The 26914-nt window shown below is 47.7% G+C and overlaps 1 protein-coding gene across 2 annotated transcripts in view; it reads left to right on the top strand.

Annotated features, from left to right (window-relative positions):
• GPBP1L1 (GC-rich promoter binding protein 1 like 1) overlaps nucleotides 1–26914 on the top strand; it is a 261647-nt gene that overhangs the window by 215786 nt on the left and 18947 nt on the right. Inside the window, exon 11 of one of the 2 annotated variants that reach the window (XM_069232850.1) lies at nucleotides 28–130. The exons of the other annotated variant lie outside the window; for it this stretch is intronic. Coding sequence (XP_069088951.1) covers nucleotides 28–130 — 103 coding nt within the window. The remainder of the gene's footprint in view (nucleotides 1–27; nucleotides 131–26914) is intronic. 2 annotated transcript variants of the gene reach the window in all.

Raw genomic sequence — 26914 nt, 5'->3', positions numbered from 1 at the left:
GAGCACATATTCTTGTTACCTTCATAGGTTATTGAAAGCAATGGGATGGCAAGAGTACCCTGAAAACGATGAGAACTGCCTTCCTCTTACAGAAGAGGAGCTTAGAGAGTTTCACATGAAATCTGAGCAGGTATGCATTTTTTCCTCTCCGCCATGCTACCACCGTTTCAAACCTCTCCACTGTAAAGGTCAATCTCCTTTTGAATTTGTCACTACTACATTGAACAGGCATTCTAATTATTCAGAGCTTTTGTAAACTAGATTTAAATGCACGCTGTACCTCTCTATTGGCCGGATACGTTTTCTGTGTTCATTGTATGTTTTCCTAGATGTGTTGCACTTACACCTGTATACATAGCTGGGGAATCTTCCTTGTGGTGTAGGTATCAACGATTCAGTAAAAATCAGGCCCAGCAGGGATCTGAGTCTATTCCATGAACGGCACTGACTGCTGCTTTTTCCAAAGAGCTACATGGCTGTTGAACAATTTCAATTGGTACCGCAATGACACATCGGCGAGCTCTGGTTTATTTAGAAGCTTGCAATGACTGGGCCTGCTTGATTCGTACAATTCTCAGCTTGCTCGGTGTGGGCTTTGTGCAGCTTTGTGCATGTAATGCTGAGTGCATACAATTCATTATGGTTCTAATCTAACGGCTGTTGTAGCATAATACTTCATAGTGGATATCAAGTCCCCATTGGTGCCAGCCAATTGCTTTTCTCAGGTTACTGTGCTGTTTTGGATCGGCTTTCTATGGAGCTGCAGCAGTTCACACCATAACCTATCACATACTGCTGAGATGTTAGGCGATTTTTGGTGGAAGTGGGGGTTCTATGGGCAATACAGACAAATTTTCACAGCTGTGGTTTGTGAAGTGTTGATTGACAGGCATTTGCCTCTAAACCATTTGGGAGTGAGAGCATGTTTAGTGACTCTGTATGTGCACTTAGTATACTGGTGCGCCTGAGTCCCCTCATACACTGTGCCATAATAGGTATCATAGTAGGTGGACACCATCCTCCCTCGATCACAAGGGCAACAGCTTCCAGCCTAGAATTAAGATATAAAACACAAGAACTCACATCAATTATTGTCAAAAGCAAAAATGCAGTTTGTGATTTGGATCCCCATCCTGATGGAACTCAATTGACTCTCCTTGCTAGCCTGCACCAGCTTCAAACCAGCTGCAACAATTACAAAGCCATCATAAGGAGGGCCCCCGCTTTTCAGATAAGGTCACTGTAAAGAAATGGCTCCCTGTTGCAGTTACCCCCCACTTTTTGCCTGATACTGATGCTGACTTGACTGAGAAGAGTGCTGGGACCCTGCTAACCAGGCCCCAGCACCAGTGTTCCTTCACCTAAAATGTACCATTGTATCCACAATTGGCACACCCTGACATTCAGATAAAGTCCCTTGTAACTGGTACTTCTAGTACCCAGGGCCCTGATGCCAAGGAAGGTCTCTAAGGGCTGCAGCATGTCTTATGCCACCCTAGAGACCCTTCACTCAGCACAGACACACTGCTAACAAGCCTGTGTGTGCTAGTGAGAACAAAATGAGTAAGTCGACATGGCACTCCCCTCAGGGTGCCATGCCAGCCTCTCACTGCCTATGCAGTATAGGTAAGACACCCCTCTAGCAGGCCTTACAGCCCTAAGGCAGGGTGCACTATACCATAGGTGAGGGTACCAGTGCATGAGCATGGTACCCCTACAGTGTCTAAACAAAACCTTAGACATTGTAAGTGCAGGGTAGCCATAAGAGTATATGGTCTGGGAGTCTGTCAAACACGAACTCCACAGCACCATAATGGCTACACTGAAAACTGGGAAGTTTGGTATCAAACTTCTCAGCACAATAAATGCACACTGATGCCAGTGTACATTTTATTGTAAAATACACCACAGAGGGCACCTTAGAGGTGCCCCCTGAAACTTAACCGACTGTCTGTGTAGGCTGACTAGTTCCAGCAGCCTGCCACACTAGAGACATGTTGCTGGCCCCATGGGGAGAGTGCCTTTGTCACTCTGAGGCCAGTAACAAAGCCTGCACTGGGTGGAGATGCTAACACCTCCCCCAGGCAGGAGCTGTAACACCTGGCGGTGAGCCTCAAAGGCTCACCCCTTTGTCACAGCCCAGCAGGGCACTCCAGCTTAGTGGAGTTGCCCGCCCCCTCCGGCCACGGCCCCCACTTTTGGCGGCAAGGCTGGAGGGAACAAAGAAAGCAACAAGGAGGAGTCACTGGCCAGTCAGGACAGCCCCTAAGGTGTCCTGAGCTGAAGTGACTCTAACTTTTAGAAATCCTCCATCTTGCAGATGGAGGATTCCCCCAATAGGGTTAGGATTGTGGCCCCCTCCCCTTGGGAGGAGGCACAAAGAGGGTGTACCCACCCTCAGGGCTAGTAGCCATTGGCTACTAACCCCCCAGACCTAAACACGCCCTTAAATTTAGTATTTAAGGGCTACCCTGAACCCTAGAAAATTAGATTCCTGCAACTACAAGAAGGACTGCCTAGCTGAAAACCCCTGCAGCGGAAGACCAGAAGACGACAACTGCCTTGGCTCCAGAAACTCACCGGCCTGTCTCCTGCCTTCCAAAGATCCTGCTCCAGCGACGCCTTCCAAAGGGACCAGCGACCTCGACATCCTCTGAGGACTGCCCCTGCTTCGAAAAGACAAGAAACTCCCGAGGACAGCGGACCTGCTCCAAGAAAAGCTGCAACTTTGTTTCCAGCAGCTTTAAAGAACCCTGCAAGCTCCCCGCAAGAAGCGTGAGACTTGCAACACTGCACCCGGCGACCCCGACTCGGCTGGTGGCGATCCAACACCTCAGGAGGGACCCCAGGACTACTCTAAGACTGTGAGTACAAAAACCTGTCCCCCCTGAGCCCCCACAGCGCCGCCTGCAGAGGGAATCCCGAGGCTTCCCCTGACCGCGACTCTTTGAATCCAAAGTCCCGACACCTGGGAGAGACCCTGCACCCGCAGCCCCCAGGACCTGAAGGACCGGACTTTCACTGGAGGAGTGACCCCCAGGAGTCCCTCTCCCTTGATCAAGTGGAGGTTTCCCCGAGGAACCCCCCCCTTGCCTGCCTGCAGCGCTGAAGAGATCCCGAGATCTCTCATAGACTAACACTGCGAACCCGACGCTTGTTTCTACACTGCACCCGGCCGCCCCCGCGCCGCTGAGGGTGAAATTTCTGTGTGGGCTTGTGTCCCCCCCGGTGCCCTACAAAACCCCCCTGGTCTGCCCTCCGAAGACGCGGGTACTTACCTGCAAGCAGACCGGAACCGGGGCACCCCCTTCTCTCCATTCTAGCCTATGTGTTTTGGGCACCACTTTGAACTCTGCACCTGACCGGCCCTGAGCTGCTGGTGTGGTGACTTTGGGGTTGCTCTGAACCCCCAACGGTGGGCTACCTTGGACCAAGAACTAAGCCCTGTAAGTGTCTTACTTACCTGGTTAACCTAACAAATACTTACCTCCCCTAGGAACTGTGAAAATTGCACTAAGTGTCCACTTTTAAAACAGCTATTTGTGAATAACTTGAAAAGTATACATGCAATTTTGATGATTTGAAGTTCCTAAAGTACTTACCTGCAATACCTTTCGAATGAGATATTACATGTAGAATTTGAACCTGTGGTTCTTAAAATAAACTAAGAAAAGATATTTTTCTATATAAAAACCTATTGGCTGGATTTGTCTCTGAGTGTGTGTACCTCATTTATTGTCTATGTGTATGTACAACAAATGCTTAACACTACTCCTTGGATAAGCCTACTGCTCGACCACACTACCACAAAATAGAGCATTAGTATTATCTCTTTTTACCACTATTTTACCTCTAAGGGGAACCCTTGGACTCTGTGCATGCTATTCCTTACTTTGAAATAGCACATACAGAGCCAACTTCCTACAGTCACCATTTCTGGTACTTCTCTCCACCTGCAGCCAAAATACCATGAGACTGCAGACTAAAAAGTGTTTATTAAGAGATAAAACAAGGTGGCAGGCCTTTTCCTTCTATGCACTCGGGATCTGTAACAACATCCCCAGTGCATCAAGACCGCCCCAATGCTGCTCCAGTTTATTGAAAGCTCATGTCTTTAAAGAATAGTACATCATAATGCTTTAACTGTGCAAAACCCAGCTACTTCGAATACTTGTAGATTTTATGCTAGTCTTTGACTAAGCACTGCATTCCATTACCTTTTTGCTAGAATTATGCAGTAGAAATACCATATGCATCCCCTTTAAAACATTAGACTCTTCCTCTGTGTAAAGAAATGGCTCCCTGTTGCAGTTACCCCCCACTTTTTGCCTGATACTGATGCTGACTTGACTGAGAAGTGTGCTGGGACCCTGCTAACCAGGCCCCAGCACCAGTGTTCTTTCACCTAAAATGTACCATTGTTTCCACAATTGGCACAACCCTGGCACCCAGGTAAGCCCTTTGTAACTGGTACCCCTGGTACCAAGGGCCCTGATGCCAGGGAAGGTCTCTAAGGGCTGCAGCATGTTTTATGCCACCCTAGGGACCCCTCACTCAGCACAGACACACTGCTTACCAGGTTGTGTGTGCTGGTGGGGAGAAAATGACTAAGTCGACATGGCACTCCCCTCAGGGTGCCATGCCAACCTCACACTGCCTGTGGCATAGGTAAGTCACCCCTCTAGCAGGCCTTACAGCCCTAAGGCAGGGTGCACTATACCACAGGTGAGGGCATATGTGCATGAGCACTATGCCCCTACACTGTCTAAGCAAAACCTTAGACATTGTAAGTGCAGGGTAGCCATAAGAGAATATGGTCTGGGAGTCTGTCAAAAACGAACTCCACAGCTCCATAATGGCTACACTGAATACTGTGAAGTTTGGTACCAAACTTCTCAGAATAATAAACCCACCTGATGCCAGTGTTGGATTTATTACAAAATGCACACAGAGGGCATCTTAGAGATGCCCCCTGTATTTTACCCAATTGTTCAGTGCAGGACTGACTGGTCTCTGCCAGCCTGCTGCTGAGAGACGAGTTTCTGACCCCATGCGGTGAGAGCCTTTGTGCTCTCTGAGGACAGAAACAAAGCCTGCTCTGGGTGGAGGTGCTTCACACCTTCCCCCTGCAGGAATTGTAACACCTAGCAGTGAGCTTCAAAGGCTCAAGCTTCGTGTTACAATGCCCCAGGGCACTCCAGCTAGTGGAGATGCCCGCCCCCTGGACCCAGCCCCCACTTTTGGCGGCAAGTCCAGGAGAGATAATGAGAAAAACAAGGAGGAGTCACTGGCTAGTCAGGACAGCCCCTAAGGTGTCCTGAGCTGAGGTGACTGACTTTTAGAAATCCTCCATCTTGTAGAAGGAGGATTCCCCCAATAGGAATAGGGATGTGCCCCCCCTCCCCTCAGGGAGGAGGCACAAAGAGGGTGTACCCACCCTCAAGGACAGTAGCTATTGGCTACTGCCCTCCCAGACCTAAACACACCCCTAAATTCAGTATTTAGGGGCTCCCCAGAACCTAGGAAATCAGATTCCTGCAACTTACAGAAGAAGAGGACTGCTGAGCTGAAAAACCTTGCAGAGAAGAAGACACCAACTGCTTTGGCCCCAGCCCTACCGGCCTGTCTCCCTCCTTCAGAAGAAACCTGCTCCAGCTACGCTTTCCCTGGGACCAGCGACCTCTGAATCCTCAGAGGACTGCCCTGCTTCCAAGAGACCAAGAAACTCCAGAGAACAGCGGCCCTGTTCAACAAAGACTGCAACTTTGTATCCAGAGGAGCAGATTTAAAGACCCCTGCAATCCCATGCAAGAAGCGTGAGACTTGCAACACTGCACCCGGCGACCCCGACTCGACTGGTGGAGAAACAACGCGACAGGGAGGACCCCCAGGCGACTCCAAGACTGTGAGTAACCAAAGTTGTCCCCCCTGAGCCCTCACAGCGACGCCTGCAGAGGGAATCCCGAGGCTCCCCCTTACCGTGACTGCCTGAGTCTAAAATCCCGACGGCTGGAAAAGACCCTGCACCCGCAGCCCCCAGCACCTGAAGGATCGGAACTCCAGTGCAGGAGTGACCCCCAGGAGGCCCTCTCCCTTGCCCAGGTGGTGGCTACCCCGAGGAGCCCCCGCCCTTGCCTGCCTGCACCGCTGAAGAGACCCCTTGGTCTCCCATTGGAAACTCGACGCTTGTTTGCACACTGCACCCGGCTGCCCCCGCGCTGCTGAGGGTGTACTTTCTGTGTGGACTTGTGTCCCCCCCGGTGCCCTACAAAACCCCCCTGGTCTGCCCTCCGAAGATGCGGGTACTTACCTGCTGGCAGACTGGAACCGGGGCACCCCCTTCTCTCCATTGAAGCCTATGCGTTTTGGGCACCACTTTGAACTCTGCACCTGACCGGCCCTGAGCTGCTGGTGTGGTAACTTTGGGGTTGCTCTGAACCCCCAACGGTGGGCTACCTTGGACCCCAATTTGAACCCCGTAGGTGGTTTACTTACCTGCAAGAACTAACATTACTTTACCTCCCCCAGGAACTGTGAAAATTGCACTGTCCACTTTTAAAACAGCTAAATGTGTTTTATGTAAAAAGTATATATGCTATTGTGATTGTTCAAAGTTCCTAGAGTACTTACCTGCAATACCTTTCAAATGAGATATGACATGTAGAATTTGAACTTGTGGTTCTTAAAATAAACTAAGAAAATATATGTTCGATGGCATCTGTCGCTGTAGATACACATGGTATGCATGAGCTCGCCATCTGGTGTTGGGTCGGAGTGTTACAAGTTGTTTTTCTTCGAAGAAGTGTTTTCGAGTCACGGGACCGAGTGACTCCTCCTTCTGTGCTCATTGCGCATGGGCGTCGACTCCATCTTCGATTGTTTTCTTTCCGCCATCGGGTTCGGATGTGTTCCTGTCGCTCCGGGTTTCGGAACGGAAAGATAGCTGAAAACGGAAGATTTTCGACGGTATCGTTGCGATCCGGTTCGAGATAGACACATACGACGACGCGTTGAACATCGAAGCGCTTCGGTGCCCTTCGGGGTAGATTTCGGCACCCCGTCGGGGCCTAGTCGGCCCGACCGCGTGGAGAACAACGTTGATGGAACGGACCCCGTTTCGATTCTGCCCCGAATGCCACAACAAATATCCTTATACAGACCTACACTCGGTCTGTAACCTGTGCCTGTCACCCGAGCACAGCGAAGAATCCTGTGAGGCCTGTCGGGCGTTCCGGTCCCGAAAAACTCTGCGCGACCGTCTAGCGAGAAGACTGCAGATGGCGTCCACGCCAAAGGAGCGTCGACAGTTCGAGACAGAAGAGGAACAGGAGGAATCCTTTTCCATCCAGGATTCAGACTCCGACGAGCTAGACTCTACAAAAACTGTGAGTAAGACGTCGAGATCAGAACTTAAAAAAGGAAAGAAGGCCCAGGGGACGCCACTGCCAACCGGCCATGGCTCCACCCAAATTCTCGGTGACCAACAATCGGCACCGAAAAAGGCCCATTCAGTGTCGAGATCGTCCGACTTCGGTCGAGACACCGGCACGCAGCCTCCTCGGGACCGAGAGAGTGCTAAACAGAAGCATCAACACCGAGAGTTCGGTGTCGACACGGATCGACGCCGAGACAGTGGCGCCGAAGACCATAGAGGCCAAGAATTTTCGGCACAGAAAAAGAGGAAGGTTACCTCGGAGCCGAAAAAACAATCAACAGGGTTTTCGGAGCCGAAAAAAGCGACATCAGACCCTGTTTCAGGCTCCTATACTGAAGAGCATTCTATGTCTTCACAAATGAAGAAACATAGATTTGAACAAGAACTGCAATCCACTGACGTGGATCACACGCAAAAGCGTATCTTTATTCAGCAGGGGACTGGGAAGATCAGTACCCTTCCACCTGTCAAACGAAAGAGAACGCTTCAGTTTACTCCTCAGCAACAAACAGCACAAAAGGTAACACCTCCTCCCTCGCCTCCACCTGTAACTCCGGCTTCACCAACTTACACCCCGTCACATTCGCCAGCTCACACCGCCATGAGCCACGATGACCAAGATCAGGATGCGTGGGACTTGTACGACGCACCAGTGTCTGATAACAGCCCAGACACATACCCAACTAGGCCATCACCACCGGAAGACAGCACAGCCTACTCACAAGTGGTGGCTAGAGCAGCACTATTCCATAATGTGGAACTACACTCTGAACAAGTAGAGGATGATTTTTTATTTAACACCCTCTCTTCAACCCACAGCTCCTACCAAAGCCTGCCGATGCTCCCAGGCATGCTACGCCATGCAAAGGACATTTTCAAGGAGCCAGTTAAAAGTAGGGCAGTGACGCCTAGGGTGGACAAAAAGTATAAGGCGCCTCCTACGGACCCTGTATTCATCACCTCTCAGCTGCCACCAGATTCTGTGGTGGTAGGGGCTGCCAGAAAACGGGCAAATTCACACACTTCTGGGGATGCACCTCCCCCAGATAAAGAAAGCAGGAAGTTCGATGCAGCCGGGAAGAGGGTTGCGGTCCAAGCAGCAAACCAGTGGCGCATCGCAAATTCACAAGCGCTGCTAGCGCGATACGACAGAGCCCACTGGGATGAGATGCAGCATCTCATTGAACATCTCCCAAAAGATCTGCAAAAAAGAGCAAAACAGGTTGTTGAGGAGGGTCAAAACATTTCCAACAATCAAATACGCTCCTCCATGGATGCAGCAGACACGGCCGCAAGGACCATTAATACGTCGGTTACCATCCGTAGGCACGCATGGCTCAGAACGTCTGGATTCAAGCCAGAAATTCAGCAGGCAGTGCTTAACATGCCAGTAAATGAAAAACTTCTGTTCGGTCCGGAGGTCGACACAGCCATAGAAAAGCTCAAGAAGGACACTGACACTGCCAAGGCCATGGGCGCACTCTACTCCCCGCAGAGCAGAGGATCTTATAACACCTTCCGCAAAACACCTTTTAGAGGAGGGTTTCGGGGTCAGGCCACACAAGCTAGCACCTCACAGTCCGCACCGCCCACCTACCAGGGACAGTACAGGGGAGGTTTTCGGGCCAGTATAGAGGGGGGCAATTCCCTAGGAATAGGGGAAGATTTCAAAGCCCCAAAACCACTACCAACAAGCAGTGACTCACACGTCACTCACCCCTCCCACACAACACCAGTGGGGGGGAGGATACGTCAATATTACGAAGCATGGGACAAAATAACTACAGACACATGGGTCCTAGCAATTATCCAACATGGTTATTGCATAGAATTCCTGCAATTCCCTCCAGACATACCACCAAAATCACAAAACTTATCAAAATACCATTCACAGCTTCTAGAGATAGAAGTTCAAGCACTACTGCAAAAAAATGCAATAGAATTAGTACCAAGCACACAAATAAACACAGGAGTTTATTCACTGTACTTCTTGATACCAAAAAAGGACGAAACACTGAGACCAATTCTAGACCTCAGAGTAGTAAACACATTCATCAAATCAGACCACTTTCACATGGTCACACTACAAGAAGTGTTACCATTGCTCAAAAAACACAACTACATGACAACCCTAGACCTCAAGGACGCATATTTCCATATACCAATACATCAATCACACAGGAAATATCTAAGGTTTGTATTCAAAGGAATACATTACCAATTCAAAGTATTGCCTTTTGGTTTAACAACCGCTCCAAGAGTATTCACAAAATGCCTAGCAGTAGTCGCTGCACACATCAGAAGGCAGCAAATACATGTGTTCCCGTATCTAGACGACTGGCTAATCAAAACCAGTTCGCTCACACAATGCTCAAACCACACAAATCAAGTCATACAAACCCTCTACAAACTAGGGTTCACCGTCAACTTTGCAAAATCAAACATTCTGCCAAGCAAAGTACAGCAATATCTAGGAGCCATAATAGACACGACAAAAGGAGTAGCAACGCCAACTCCACAAAGGATCCACAATTTCAACAGGGTCATTCAACACATGTCTCCAAACCAAACAATACAAGCAAGAACAATACTACAGCTCCTAGGCATGATGTCCTCATGCATAGCCATTGTCCCAAACGCAAGACTGCACATGAGGCCCTTACAACAGTGCCTAGCCTCACAGTGGTCTCAAGCACAGGGTCACCTTCTAGATCTGGTGTTGCTAGACCGCCAAACTTACCTCTCGCTTCTATGGTGGAACAGTATAAATTTAAACATAGGGCGGCCTTTCCAAGACCCAGTGCCACAGTACGTAATAACAACAGATGCTTCCATGACAGGGTGGGGAGCACATCTCAATCAACACAACATAAGAGGACAATGGAACATACATCAAACAAAACTGCATATAAATCATCTAGAATTATTAGCAGTTTTTCAAGCACTAAAAGCTTTCCAACCAATCATAACCCACAAATACATCCTTGTCAAAACAGACAACATGACAACGATGTATTATCTAAACAAACAAGGAGGAACACCTTCAACGCAGTTAAGCTTGTTAGCTCAAAAAATATGGAAGTGGGCAATCCACCATCAAATTGGTCTAATAGCACAGTTTATTCCGGGGATCCAGAATCAGCTGGCAGACAATCTCTCTCGAGATCACCAGCAAGTCCACGAATGGGAAATCCACCCACAGATTCTGAACACCTACTTCACACTCTGGGGAACACCACAAATAGACTTATTTGCAACAAGAGAGAACGCAAAATGCCAAAACTTCGCGTCCAGATACCCACACAAGCAATCCCAAGGCAATGCCCTATGGATGAACTGGTCAGGAATATTTGCTTACGCTTTTCCTCCTCTCCCTCTCCTTCCTTACCTAGTAAACAAATTGAGTCAAAACAAACTCAAACTCATTTTAATAGCACCAACTTGGGCAAGACAACCCTGGTACACAACACTGCTAGATCTGTCTGTAGTACCACACATCAAACTGCCCAACAAACCAGATCTGTTAACGCAACACAACCAACAGATCAGACACCCGGACCCAGCATCGCTGAATCTAGCAATCTGGCTCCTGAAATCCTAGAATTCGGACACTTACAACTTAGCCAAGAGTGTATGGAAGTCATAAAGCAGGCCAGAAGGCCATCCACTAGACACTGCTACGCAAGTAAGTGGAAAAGATTTGTTTGGTACTGCCATCATAATCAGATACAACCACTAGACGCAACTCCAAAACATATAGTAAATTACTTGCTCCATTTACAAAAAGCAAAGCTAGCCTTCTCTTCTATTAAAATACACCTTGCAGCAATATCTGCATACCTGCAAACTACCTATTCAACTTCCTTGTGTAGGATACCAGTTATCAAAGCATTCATAGAAGGGCTTAAAAGAATTATACCACCAAGAACACCACCTGTTCCTTCATGGAACCTAAACGTGGTTCTAACAAGACTCATGGGCCCACCTTTCGAACCCATGCACTCTTGCGGAATACAATTCCTAACCTGGAAAGTTGCCTTTCTCATCGCCATTACATCTCTAAGAAGAGTAAGTGAAATTCAAGCGTTCACAACACAAGAGCCTTTTATACAAATACATAAAAATAAGGTCGTCCTACGACCTAATCCAAAATTTTTACCAAAAGTTATTTCACCATTCCATCTAAATCAAACGGTAGAACTACCAGTTTTTTTCCCACAGCCAGATTCTGTGGCTGAAAGAGCACTACATACATTAGATGTCAAGAGAGCATTAATGTACTACATTGACAGAACAAAAAACATCAGAAAAACTAAACAGCTATTTATTGCATTCCAAAAACCTCATGCAGGTAACCCAATATCAAAACAAGGTATAGCCAGATGGATAGTTAAATGCATCCAAATCTGCTACCTTAAAGCAAAAAGACAACTGCCCATTACTCCCAGGGCACATTCAACAAGGAAAAAAGGTGCTTCAATGGCCTTTTTAGGAAACATCCCAATGCAGGAAATATGTAAGGCAGCCACTTGGTCTACGCCTCACACATTCACCAAACACTACTGTATAGATGTGCTATCCGCACAACAAGCTACAGTAGGTCAAGCTGTATTAAGAACTCTATTTCAGACAACTTCTACTCCTACAGGCTAAACCACCGCTGTAGGAAGTTGGCTCTGTATGTGCTATTTCAAAGTAAGGAATAGCATGCACAGAGTCCAAGTGTTCCCCTTAGAGGTAAAATAGTGGTAAAAATAGATAATACTAATGCTCTATTTTGTGGTAGTGTGGTCGAGCAGTAGGCTTATCCAAGGAGTAGTGTTAAGCATTTGTTGCACATACACATAGACAATAAATGAGGTACACACACTCAGAGACAAATCCAGCCAATAGGTTTTTGTATAGAAAAATATATTTTCTTAGTTTATTTTAAGAACCACAGGTTCAAATTCTACATGTAATATCTCATTCGAAAGGTATTGCAGGTAAGTACTTTAGGAACTTCAAATCATCAAAATTGCATGTATACTTTTCAAGTTATTCACAAATAGCTGTTTTAAAAGTGGACACAGTGCAATTTTCACAGTTCCTAGGGGAGGTAAGTATTTGTTAGGTTAACCAGGTAAGTAAGACACTTACAGGGCTCAGTTCTTGGTCCAAGGTAGCCCACCGTTGGGGGTTCAGAGCAACCCCAAAGTCACCACACCAGCAGCTCAGGGCCGGTCAGGTGCAGAGTTCAAAGTGGTGCCCAAAACACATAGGCTAGAATGGAGAGAAGGGGGTGCCCCGGTTCCGGTCTGCTTGCAGGTAAGTACCCGCGTCTTCGGAGGGCAGACCAGGGGGGTTTTGTAGGGCACCGGGGGGGACACAAGTCCACACAGAAATTTCACCCTCAGCAGCGCGGGGGCGGCCGGGTGCAGTGTAGGAACAGGCGTCGGGTTCGCAATGTTAGTCTATGAGAGATCTCGGGATCTCTTCAGCGCTGCAGGCAGGCAAGGGGGGGGTTCCTCGGGGAAACCTCCACTTGGGCAAGGGAGAGGGACTCCTGGGGGTCACTTCTCCAGTGAAAGTCCGGTCCTTCAGGTCCTGGGGGCTGCGGGTGCAGGGTCTCTCCCAGGCGTCGGGACTTTAGGTTCAAAGAGTCGCGGTCAGGGGAAGCCTCGGGATTCCCTCTGCAGGCGGCGCTGTGGGGGCTCAGGGGGGACAGGTTTTGGTACTCACAGTATCAGAGTAGTCCTGGGGTCCCTCCTGAGGTGTTGGATCGCCACCAGCCGAGTCGGGGTCGCCGGGTGCAGTGTTGCAAGTCTCACGCTTCTTGCGGGGAGCTTGCAGGGTTCTTTAAAGCTGCTGGAAACAAAGTTGCAGCTTTTCTTGGAGCAGGTCCGCTGTCCTCGGGAGTTTCTTGTCTTTTCGAAGCAGGGGCAGTCCTCAGAGGATGTCGAGGTCGCTGGTCCCTTCGGAAGGCGTCGCTGGAGCAGGATCTTTGGAAGGCAGGAGACAGGCCGGTGAGTTTCTGGAGCCAAGGCAGTTGTCGTCTTCTGGTCTTCCGCTGCAGGGGTTTTCAGCTAGGCAGTCCTTCTTCTTGTAGTTGCAGGAATCTAATCTTCTAGGGTTCAGGGTAGCCCTTAAATACTAAATTTAAGGGCGTGTTTAGGTCTGGGGGGTTAGTAGCCAATGGCTACTAGCCCTGAGGGTGGGTACACCCTCTTTGTGCCTCCTCCCAAGGGGAGGGGGTCACAATCCTAACCCTATTGGGGGAATCCTCCATCTGCAAGATGGAGGATTTCTAAAAGTTAGAGTCACCTCAGCTCAGGACACCTTAGGGGCTGTCCTGACTGGCCAGTGACTCCTCCTTGTTATTCTCATTATTTTCTCCGGCCTTGCCGCCAAAAGTGGGGCCTGGCCGGAGGGGGCGGGCAACTCCACTAGCTGGAGTGTCCTGCTGGTTTGGCACAAAGGAGGTGAGCCTTTGAGGCTCACCGCCAGGTGTGACAATTCCTGCCTGGGAGAGGTGTTAGCATCTCCACCCAGTGCAGGCTTTGTTACTGGCCTCAGAGTGACAAAGGCACTCTCCCCATGGGGCCAGCAACATGTCTCGGTTTGTGGCAGGCTGCTAAAACTAGTCAGCCTACACAGATAGTCGGTTAAGTTTCAGGGGGTACCTCTAAGGTGCCCTCTGTGGTGTATTTTACAATAAAATGTACACTGGCATCAGTGTGCATTTATTGTGCTGAGAAGTTTGATACCAAACTTCCCAGTTTTCAGTGTAGCCATTATGGTGCTGTGGAGTTCGTGTTTGACAGACTCCCAGACCATATACTCTTATGGCTACCCTGCACTTACAATGTCTAAGGTTTTGTTTAGACACTGTAGGGGTACCCTGCTCATGCACTGGTACCCTCACCTATGGTATAGTGCACCCTGCCTTAGGGCTGTAAGGCCTGCTAGAGGGGTGTCTTACCTATACTGCATAGGCAGTGAGAGGCTGGCATGGCACCCTGAGGGGAGTGCCATGTCGACTTACTCGTTTTGTTCTCACTAGCACACACAAGCTGGTAAGCAGTGTGTCTGTGCTGAGTGAGAGGTCTCCAGGGTGGCATAAGACATGCTGCAGCCCTTAGAGACCTTCCTTGGCATCAGGGCCCTTGGTACTAGAAGTACCAGTTACAAGGGACTTATCTGGATGCCAGGGTCTGCCAATTGTGGATACAACAGTACAGGTTAGGGAAAGAACACTGGTGCTGGGGCCTGGTTAGCAGTCCTCAGCACACTTTCAATTGTAAACATAGCATCAGCAAAGGCAAAAAGTCAGGGGGCAACCATGCCAAGGAGGCATTTCCTTACAACCGCTTATGGGGAACTAACTGCTTACTAGTCTATGCATACCATGTGTATCTACAGCGACAGATGCCATCGAACTGAAAATGTCACTTACCCAGTGTACATCTGTTCGTGGCATCAGTCGCTGAGATTCACATGGACCCACCCACCTCCCCGGAAGCCTGTAGCAGTTCAGAAGTTACCTTCAATTTTGTACATTTGTATATATATTATTTAATCCTTTAATAGGTACATACTTACATTTTTCATTGCGCGGGCACTATTACTATAGTACAACTCCTACCTCACCCTCTGCGGGGAAAACAATCGAAGATGGAGTCGACGCCCATGCGCAATGAGCACAGAAGGAGGAGTCACTCGGTCCCGTGACTCGAAAACACTTCTTCGAAGAAAAACAACTTGTAACACTCCGACCCAACACCAGATGGCGAGCTCATGCATACCATGTGAATCTCAGCGACTGATGCCACGAACAGATGTACACTGGGTAAGTGACATTTTCATTTTCTATAACAAAAACCTATTGGCCTGGAATTGTTTCTGAGTGTGTTCCTCATTTATTGCCTGTGTGTATGTACAACAAATGCCTAACACTACTCCTTTGATAAGCCTATTGCTCGACCACACTACCACAAAATAGAGCATTAGTATTATCTCTTTTTGCCACTATCTTACCTCTAAGGGGAACCCTTGGACTCTGTGCATACTATTCCTTACTTTGAAATAGTGCATACAGAGCCAACTTCCTACACTCTGGCATGGACACATTGTAGTACCAAAATGTCAATGCAGAATCATGTTTGAAGAAACCCTTGAGTGCTTCGGAAATGTTTGTGAACTACTACCACAAGAGCATTAAAGCAAAGGCTGGCTCTGAATGCTATCAAGTATTTTGAGAAAACTCTGGTCCAGAGTTTCCCAGCGACACACTGCTTGACACAGTTTGTAATTAACCTGGCACAAAGAAGGAATTCAACTTCCAGAGGTGACACACTTAGTTGCAATATATAACTGAGGAAGAGGACGAATGAGGATAAGTAAAAGAACTATGAAGCAGATGTCCCACAGGTTTTGCAGCGTGCATCTTTCTGGGTTCACATGTAGTGCATTGTTCCACTATCGAGTGGTTGGGTCTGGAATTGCTTTTTGTTGTTGTTTTTGGAGTGGCTGTTGTCATTGACCATTTAGTGTTCTGTCCCACCTCTGTCGATGGCATCAGATGTACGCCATAGAAGCTCCTTTGCGTGGTCACAGTCTTCAGATTCCAATGCTGGGTCTGGATTCACTGGAGGTAGCTCTCAAACAGGAGATGTGATTTGCACATTGAAAAACTATGCGCAACTGAAGGAGACCAAAAATCAAGGTAGGAGTGTGTGGTGTTGACCCTTGGTAGGCCACAAGGTTATAGACCACATGGCCCGGAGAGAAAACATTTGTGTAATGGAGCACACCGTTCACATTATGCTCTAAATGACACCACAAGTTTGCATAGGAAGATGATAGTCAGCAATTTGTCTCACCAAGCACCATACATGGGAGGGCTGTGACAGACATGCAGAGTTTCAGCTCTAGACCCTAAAGGCCAGAGAAGAACGATGAGCACAAAAGCATATCACAGGGGGACAGTTGACCGCATACAGAGACAAGATGTGAATGGACACCAAAAGACATCAGGAATCCATCTCCATGAAGGAAAAGACACTAACAGGGCAGACTGTAAAGCACATCTAAGGCTGCAAGCGAAAGGTCCCCCGGGGGAAACTGGGGGCAGAGATGAAATTGTTGCATTCTAAACATCACAAGTTTGCACAGACTTCAAAGTCAACATATATGGAGGGCAAGTACAAGCTCAGAAAGACCATCTCCAAACTCACCAATACTGCTGGAGTTAGACCTTCAAATCTGGACTCAGCTCCGAAACTCGATGGAGTGCAGCATGTGAAGAAGGCAGAGCCTTCTGAACTGACAAGAAAGCCCTGATGGTTGACTCCGGAGTAAAGTGCTTAATGTCAAAAGAAAGAAAAGATGCTTTGCGGCTGAGATGGAGGCAGTATTCAAAAGGAAGGAGTAGTTTGCAGTCTCCTTAAAAATGTCAGAGGATTGCACTCCTCAAAGGATAAACAATTAAGTCTAAGAGTTGGAGTTACTGGTAACACCAGGGCAGAGGGAAGAGCAGGATGAAGAAGCCTTCTCGAAGAAATCTGAATCCAGCAAGGGATGTTTGAGGTTTTTACCTCGAAAGGTTGGCAGGCAATCAACAGACTTGCTAGATGAAGGTATAGACTCCTACTCTTCGATACCTTCACCACCAGACTACATCTGTCTAATGTGGTGGTAATTAGCTCAGCGGACACTTAAGGCATCAACCTCAGAGGAGCAGAAGGAATTGTGCTTCCTCCTTAAAATGTAGCTGCTTTCACAGCAAAAAAGCCTGTTCTTACTGATGCTCCCAAGTGTACTAGCCTACGGAAGAGAAGCCTTCATAGAGCCAGCTACAGCACAATCAGTGACTCCATGTGTGGCAAAACATGCAACAGAAGACCCCACTTTTATCGGGGGTATGGCGTCCGCTAACTATTACAGGGTCTGCAACTCAGAAAAAAGTGAACTCCCCGGCAACAGTGGGCCCACCACCACCGACAGTGCAATTGGATGTGGGTGGTGAGCAGGGTGGTAGAATAATCCATGGTAATTACTCCAGCAATGGGAGAAGATGGCAAGCCTTCTGCAACACTTCCTGGAAAAATACCAGAAGAGAATAATGGTATCAACCAGGTGGAGAACTTTCAGCTAGACCCCATATGCAGGAAGCTCTGCACCAGAACGATACTGAGGAGGCACACCTGGTAAGAGTGGAGGGATTTAAGCAGGATGTCCATACAGCAGTGGTAAACTTGCCTTCCACAGGGATGAGCCTGTTTGAGACAGGAGTGCAAGAGTCGCTACAAAGGATGAAACAAGACAGACTGCAAAGTCCATAGGGCACTGCGGTTAAGAGGCCAATTCAGGGAAGAGCCGCTCCACACACAAAAATGCCCTCTAGGGCAGAGTTTCAACCAGCACCACCTCATGCATCCTTTTCTGCACAGCAGACATGCACAGTATGACAACACAGAGGCATTACACTGGGGCACAAAGACAGCCCTTTTGATGGGGGGTACATGGAATAGGAACAGCACCCAAAGGTGCTGGACACTGACAAATGATTCCACAGAGCTACAGCCCTCACATTCAACACCAGTAGGAGGCAGAAAATCATTTCGACTTCTAAACTGCCAACTCTTGCATGTTCTAAGTAAAGTTTTCCATTGCAGCATCTCTGAAGTGTTGGCGTTTAAATGATAACATGTAAATACGGCCTCCTGGTATGTGTTTTTTCATGGTGTTTACTTTTCTTTGTAATATTGATGCAATTACCTTGTACTGCGCCAGATGCTCTGCAGACATATTGTAACTATTAAATAATTATCTTTCAATATCTCCATTCGTTAGTGTTTCCGAAGAATACTCAATACATTTTGAGCCAGTTGCAGGTATCCTTCTCAACAGTCCCTCTGGGCAGGATTAAAATCTCCACTAGAAGTTTGGCACTCAACCCTGTAAACGCCAACTATCTGCTTGCCTATTACACCTATGCTATTGGTGATATGCCCCAGCTCATTTCCCCTCATATATCAGAGGACATGCAGAATGGTAGAGGATGCCTCCAGGTTTATCGAAGTCCTTCCTGGATACTGCTGACTCTGGTAAGGGCAATGGGCACTTTGATATCTATACTTAGTCATGCCTGGCTAAGGTCATCAGGATTCTCCAGCAACATACAAGCGAATGTTACATGCCTACCATTCAGTGGGGTGTGTCTGAAGATAAAGTTGACACTACCCTGTAAAGGGTTAGAACCAGCAGAGCGACTGCCTACACACTAGCCTTCAACAACCTCAACACCAGAGAGACTACAGGGAATTTTGTCGCTTTCAAGTAATTTCTCCTTTCAGCAGTGACAACCCTATACACCCACAAGGACAAACTCCCAAGAACCTGTGGTCCACCTCTACAAATGTAGATGCAGAGGAAGAGGCAACAGATCTGTCCAGCAGCCCTCCTTCCTCCTCACTTGCACTCGCCCAACCACACCTGGAGCCTTTGGGAGGGAGAATTTCCTCTTTTCTGCCAGCCTGTATGGCCATTACTTTAGACCAGTGGATCCTCCAAACAGTGGAAAGAGGTTATATCCTTTCCTTCCTTCGGGTTCCAGCCCTCCCTCCTGCTCCCATCTTTCTCCTCTACTCCAGATCACCTAGCCATCTTCCAACAAGAGGTGGCAGTGCTTCTGCAGAAGGGAGCAATGGAGTTACTGCCAGAGCAGGAAAAGGATCAATGATGCTTCTTCAGTTATTTCCTTTTGCCCAAGAAGCACAGGTCTGCGACCCATCCTGGACTACAGGGAGATGAACTTCTTCCTCAGAAGGGAAACTCAAGTGTTACTGGCGTTGAAAGATTGGATGATGTCTCGCCCTCCAGGATTTTTATTTCCACATACCCATCCTATGGCTGCATCAGAGGTATTTGCACCTTGTGATGGATTCTACTCATTACCAGTTTTGAAGTACTTCTGTTTGGCTTAACATCAGCACCTCGAGTCTTCAAGGTGATGAGTGGTTGTGCCCCATGTCAGAAAGTTGGGCATCCCAATTTTCCCGTACCTGGTGTCAAGTCCTATGCAGTCAACCTGGGCTTTTCTGTCAATAAGCCCAAATCTCATATGAGGCCCTCCCAATGACCACAGTTCATAGGGTTGTTCCTGAAAATATGCTTTATCTGTGCCTTTCCTCCTAAGAGGATCACAGAAATTCCGGAAATGGTTCCTTCCCAAATAAAAACACAAAAAAATGCATGAAAGTTCCCGTCCTGAAGATCCTCAAATTCCTAGGTCTACTAGCTTCCTGCATTCACTTAGTCCCACTGGAACCTGAGGCCCTGCATTGGTGCCACCACAGGCAGTGACTTCAATATGTGGGTGGTCTAACTCCAACATGATTTTCCCCCGTAATGCGGTGGAAGCGGCTTTCTGGGGGACATGTAGAACCTCACCAAGGGAATGACAGGGCGGGGAGCTCACCTGGAGAGCAGAGGCCTCTGGTCTCCTGAAGAACTGGTTCTTCACATGAACCTCTTGGAACTGTGGTGATTCTGCTACCCCTCAAGGCTTTCCTCCCCTTCGTCCAGGGTGGGTCTGTCTAGATCTTGATGGACATGACAGATGTGGTACGTCAACAAGCAAAGGAGGGTGTGGGGTCTCTCCTCCTAGGGCTGGAGGCATTGAGATTGTGATCTCAGGAGTACCGTCAAAGGATCTGGTTAGCTGCCATTTAGTTACCTAGTGGGGTCTCAAAGTCTGAGCTGAAAGCCTGAGTCCGTGTTACATTCTCAATCACAAGTGACCACTTCTAATCCAGGACATCTTTACCCACTGAGGCATTCCCCAAGCAGGGCCAGTTTGCCTCCTCAGACAACGTTCAATGCCAGCTGTTCTGTGCCCTCCAGTATTCTTTGATGGGAGCTTTGAGGGATGTTTCAGTTGAAATTGAATTTTCCACGCCACTATGCGTTTTGCCCCCATACCCTTGATTCCTTGGGTTCTATTGAAAATGCGCAAGACCATGCCCAAGTCATTCTCATTGCCCAGGGAGGGTGTGGCATGCAGACCTGAGCTTCTGCAAATGTCCCTCTCAAGCTGCCATTGAGGCTGGACTTTCTTTTCCAGTCGGAGGAATGGCACTGCACCCCAATCTCCATGGACTCCTAGAGATTGAAGCAGGCATACAAGTTCCTTTCAGCTGCCACAGGTGGGTAACTTCATTCTTACAGCACGTCGTGCCTTCACAAAATCTATATCCTCCAAACCCTTTTTTGGTTCCCCAGTGGGACTTTAATTTAGTGTTGACTTTTTTATGGGAATCCTATTAGGACCCCTTTATAGTTGTCCTTTGCGGATGTTGACCTTGAAAACTGTTTCTTGTTGCAATAACATCAGCCAGGCTGGTGACCAAGTTGTAAGCTGTGAGTTCTAGGTCACCTTTTAAGGCAGAGTTGGTTTTTAGAGCCAGTTCTGCTTTCCCCCTATAGTGAGGACTCCTTTTAACCTGAATGATTGAATCATCTGACCATCTGTGCCCCACCCCATTCCACAAAGGTGTAGTGATCGGATCCTTGGTGGGTGGAGTACCAAGAAAAGAAAAGCAGTACAAAAGAGGACTATTTCAAGGTGGATCAGCCTGTGCACTAAGACCTTTCATGTGCTCGCCAAAAACACCTGAGGGAGTAAGAGCCAATTCTGCTAGGACCAAAGCAACCAATTCTGCACTTGCAGGAGGCGTCCCAGTTGCTGAGATCTGCAAGGCAACCACACAAGCATCCCTGCACACAGTTCCCTAGCGTTACTGTCTGAATTCCGGTGTGTAGGGATGGTCATTTTGCAAGATCAGTCTTGCAGGATTTCCTGGGTTAACCCAGCCATCAACCCTCCTTCCTAGGTCGGTATGGTTATGGAATCTACAGGTGAGGAATCTGTAGGTAGAAGTAGCCATGCAAAGAAAGTTACCTGCTATAATTATCTTGTTCCTAGATATGCTTTCTCACCGCTGCCCCGTTTGATGGATAGTTTTAGGGAAAGTTAATAACATCCGAAATACGTACATTTCTGATGGATACAACTACCTGTGGATTCCTCACCTAATGAATTCTCCCCATGCGTAGCATTCGATGGAAACTTCTCTCCAGCTCTGCACGTCGGCGAGGACGTCATAATTGCCCGACTCCACGCGGCTCCTCCTGACGTCATCGTGGCAATAAGAGGCCCTCGCCGGCGTGCTGACATCAGTTCCCTTTTTTCCGTGCTTCGATAACGGTTACTTTTCCAGCTACCTGTATCATTTGCTCTTCGGAAGGGATACTTTGTGTTTTTTGTCGACATGTCAGCCCTGAAGAAGTCAGGTTTCAAGCCCTGTAGAGAATGCCGAGGTCGGATGTTGGTGCCTGAGTTCAGACCACGACGTCCAGGAATGTGGTTCATGCCAAAAAATTAACCGGAAGGCCTTGAAGGAACGTGAGGCTAAGTTGTTCTTAACCAAGGCTAAGAAAGAGAGAAAACAGTACCACAGATCGTCGTCGGGGAAGTCAAGTCACAAGAAGCGCCGTCATCGTGATTCCAGGCGTCGATCCAGAAGCCGGTCAGAGTCGACGTCTCCGTTGACTCGACGTCGTAAGTCTTGGGAAGTCAGCCTGACGGTGTCTTCTCAACCAGTGACTCCGGAGACGTCCCCGGCGCAGTCGGTCTTTGAGGTTGTGGAGCCTCAAAGTCAAGAAGCTTCTCCACCGCATCCAGGTGCGCAGGAGTCTAGTCCGGCGCTGGCCCCGGCTCCTCAGGACTATCCTGCGTTTCAGGGTACGGATCCGGCGGCATTTCTAAATGCCATGTTTGCCATATTCCAGAACATGGCTCCGAGAGGTGGTGCGCCGGCTGGCCCCACTGGTCCCCTGGCTTTCAACTTAGGCGTTCCGGCTCCATACAGGCCGACGCCGTTTAAGCCGTTCTGTCCGGCAGGAGATACTAACCAGGTGCCGGTGGCGCAGCCGTCGAGGGAGAGACCTTGGACGTAGTTGTCTGTTGAGATGGAGCCCCGAAGATGGATGGCGTCTACGGGTGCAGGGCCTTTATCCATGGCGCCGATGGATCCATCTATGTTGTCTGGAGGATGCGGAGATCCTGTAATGACGCCTTCTCGGCATCATTCACCGACATTGTTGCACTCCATGTCTACGCCGGGGTTGGAGGCCAAATTGAGGTCCAGAAGGAAGGCCGTCAGGTTGCTGGAGGAGAGGGAGTACCAACAGCAGATCCTTGAGGAAGGGGACATTGCTGATCCCCAGTGTGAGTTTCCAGGGTTGGATACGGCCAGTGGACTAGATACTTCCCCGGAATGGGATCTGGTCCCCCAGGGGAGTATACAGAGGAAGCAGCCACCTTTCATTCCGTTATCAGGAAGGCTGCAGATTTCCTGGAACTTCCCCTGCCTAAGGCGCAGGTTAAAACAAACTTTGATAGAAGTACTTCACCCTGCCACAGCCATTTCAGATCCTGTTGCCATTCAATGAGGCTCTCATGGAGCCAATAGAAGAGGTGTGGAAGAAGCCTGTCACTTAGTCGGCTGTGAGCAGGTCAGTGGCCAGATGATATAGGTCTGCACCTGGAGACCCCGAATTTCTGTAAGCATCCGTCTCCAGTGTCTGGTCGTACAGGCATCCTGTTCCTCAGTCTGCTCCTGGCTCCTTTCCGGGAGTACCATCTGACCGGAAGTCCAAGCGCATGGAACAGTCGGCCAGGACAGTTTTCTCCTCGTGTAATATGGCATTGAAATCTGCTAATGGTACCTGCATCCTTGGCAGGTACATACATGCAATAATGGATGCAGCGAAGACCGAGTTACCGGACATGCCCTAAGACTTGCATGGCCTACTTTCGGATGCCCAGGCAAAGGCTACGCAAGTCATTCAGTCAGGGCTGGATACCACAGACTCTTTTGCTAGAGCCATGGGGGCCTCTGTTGCCACCAGGCGCCATGCTTGGTTGAGTACATCTGGATTTTCTTCAGACGTTCAGGCCACGCTCTTGGACTTGCCTTTTGATGGGGCTAAATTGTTTGGATCTAAAGCGGACTCTGCATTTTTTTTTTTATTTTTTTTTTTTTTATATATAAACATTTTAGTCTGCAGTTCGCTGTCCTGGCTCCAGGTGTGCTGAGAACCACCAGAGATGGTGGGTTTGTGTGCAAGATAAGCCAGGGTGCTGCCACTATGGCTTTGTAAATGAAGTAGATGGTTTTGATGATAGTGCGGGCAAGAGGGGCAAGTGGAGTTCCATCTGGATTGGCGTGATATTATTCTATTTTTTCTGGCCATGGATGAGACATGTCATGGCATGTAGGATGTCCTGAGTGGGTGCCAGGGTGCAGTCTAAAAGGCGATGGACCACCATCTGGATATGAGCGCTTTAACAGTTCTGAAGTTGCTTTGTGGAATATAGTTTTACTTCCTTTAGTAGCCAGAGCTGGTACGAAGCAGTCTTTTGTTTTTTTTGGGCAATGTGCCCCCTTGAAGGTCAGGTTGGTGTCCAAGATGAATTGACGTGACTTGGCATTTGGTGAAAGTTGGGATTTTAAGCCATCAAGGTTAATTTCATTGATCCAGTTTTGTAGAAATTAAGAAAACGAGAAGACATTTGTAATCACCTGCTCCTCACACCATACACTAAGACGAACTACTTTTAGTTAAAAAAAAAATATATATGTATATATTTCTAACATTAAAACTCTTTCAGGGATAAATTCTGAACCAAATGGTGCAGATCCTAACAGACAATACAAAGGATTTATTATTTCTCTAATCACAGTTAGCACAGGAGATAAGGAAATGGGCAGTTGCAAAATATATTACACAAATTGCACTGTACGTAATAGGTGTGGACAGTGTTCAGGCACAATGTGTGAACAGACAAGGACGTAATAGACGAATGGTAGCTAAACAAATACTAGATTCTCAATACTTAAGGGAAATCAAGCATATGCACAAACACAAAATACCAAACCACTGAATCCAGGCATTACTATCCACTGTCCAAGGGGAAATCACTTTTGAAGTTGGTACAACAAATTTAGATACACATTTACTCCAGTAAGAGCTTTACAGATTGTAATAAACTTTTAAATGTCTAGAATTACACACACTATTGACTCTCATATGGTCATGTCTAGCATGGTTCTGACATCTCATCGGGGGTGGCTCCTCAGAAGATTACAGTGCGTGAGAGTCTACTGAAAATACAGTGGGGAAAATGTTTTGTCCCCTAAAGGCACATTCTCTCCAGCTGTGGGCATGGCTTCTGAAGTTGTAGTTTTATTATTTGTACAAACCACATTTAAATATGTCTTAAGGACACAAATCAATCAATAAGAAACTGTTCGACATATCAATCGATCTGCTAAAAGCCATGTCATAGAAAATTGAACAAGGCAAACACTAATTCTACCTTCTCCAGTATTGGATCTTTCATAGATTCTCATGCTTGAATCATTCCCCGTCATCAAAGTGGGAGTCCCACTGTACCATTGGAAAGCAGTGTAAATTTAAACATGGTCTGGGAAGGTCATAAAACTTTAACTTTAGTATTATATCTGTCATTTAAAAAAGGCTATCAACCATTCAGGTTTGAACATCCTTTAGAGCACTCCCCTCTTTGAGGCTTGTCTGTACGATTTTGTACTGCAGGTCGTGGGAGATGGGATGAACGGAGCAGTGCTCAGGGAGACTGTTTCTCAAACTTCAGAGAGATTTGTAGCTATCTAATACTACTTGCTACCATGTGCTTCGAATCTGACTTTACAATGTCAGAACAGGTTTAAAAACGTCATTTTAGACCATGCGGAGCCTGTGGGAAGAAGAGGCTGCATTCAGATGACCAGCACAAAGACTGCATATACTGCCTGTACCTATCCCACAAGGTGGAGGATTGTAAGGTATGTTGTACCTTTTCTTCAAAAACCCTAAAGGACAGAGGTTACTTCTGTGGCTCCAAAAACTTAAAGCTAAAGAAGACCCTGTTTCTGGGGATGGTAATGAGGACTCTTACTCATCCTCCAGGAGAGTTTGCAAGAGAGGTCAGATTTTCGCTCACCTCACGAGGCTCCCAAGAAATCTACTATTCTCTCGTAGGGGATTTCCATGTATAGTCATAAGCACTGAATAGTTCCGCACTCCTGCGGGGACCCCGGAGCACTGTTCTGTAGTGTATTCTTAAGTGTAGATGTTAGCCTTTCTTGAAAAAGGCCTGTTAAGTCACTTAAGAATATCAATGTGCAGCCTAGGTGAAAAGCTACAAAGGCCAAATTGTTCATTCTTGAGGTTGGAAAGAAAGGAAGCTGTAGTACAGATACACCTTTAAAAACGTATTTATTCTAGAAATGTAGTAAAAAAACATATTCTCCAACTTTATTTACACCTCCAAATGAGAATGAAACAATGCAGGGCAGTGTAGCCCATAGGCTGCCATTATACAGGATGTAAATAGAGCTGTGCCTTTAACCCCTTCTGTGCAGAGTACGTAGTGGTTACGTCCTTCGGCACAGTGCTGCTGTGCCGAGGACCTAACCACTACGTCCTCGGCACACAGCTTGAGGGAGCACTCTCGGTCCCTATGTGTGCTCCCCCCCCCCAAGTCAGGGATGGAAGGGAAAGCCCTTCCCCAGAGCATCCCCCCCAAAATCCCCCCCCCAGGGATCTTTTTTTTTTCCTTTTTTTCCTTTTTGTTCTTTTTTTAGGTGGGGAGCGACCCCTTAGGCAAGGGTCGCTCCCCTAGGAGGCAAATTATATTTAGGCCATTTCTGCCTCCATTGGGGGCAGATTGGCCTATTTTAGGTCAATCTGCCCACTAGGTACGGGGGATTTTTTTTTTGGCGCCAATGTCACGCAGGTGGAGCAACCCCGTAGGCAAGGGTCGCACACGGGTTGGGGGGGACAAATTTATTTGAGGCCATTTCTGCCTCCACCCCCCCCCCCCCCCCCCCACACACACACACACAAGTGAGGTATCATTTTTATCGGGAGACTTGGGGGAACATAGATTAGCAAAACAAGTGTTATTGCCCCTTGTCTTTCTCTACATTTTTTCCTTCCAAATATAAGAGTGTGTAAAAAAGACATCTATTTGAGAAATGCCCTGTAATTCACATGCTAGTATGGTCACACCGGAATTCAGAGATGTGCAAATAACCACTGCTCTTCAACAACTTATCTTGTGCCCTTTTTGGAAATACAAAGGTTTTCTTGATAGCTATTTTTCACTCTTTATATTTCAGCAAATGAATTGCTGTATACCCGATATAGAACGAAAACGCACTGCAGGGTGCAGCTCATTTATTGGCTCTGGGTACCTAGGGTTCTTGATGAACCTACAAGCCCTATATATCCCCGCAACCAGAGGAGTCCATCAGACGTAACGGTATACTGCTTTCGAAAATCTGACATTGCAGGGAAAAGTTACACAGTAAAACGTAGAGAAAAATTGCAGTTTTTTTCACCCCAATT

Source organism: Pleurodeles waltl, chromosome 4_2, assembly GCF_031143425.1.
Source record: "Pleurodeles waltl isolate 20211129_DDA chromosome 4_2, aPleWal1.hap1.20221129, whole genome shotgun sequence".
Taxonomy (NCBI): domain Eukaryota; kingdom Metazoa; phylum Chordata; class Amphibia; order Caudata; family Salamandridae; genus Pleurodeles; species Pleurodeles waltl.
This window is presented reverse-complemented; position numbering and strand designations above follow the sequence as displayed.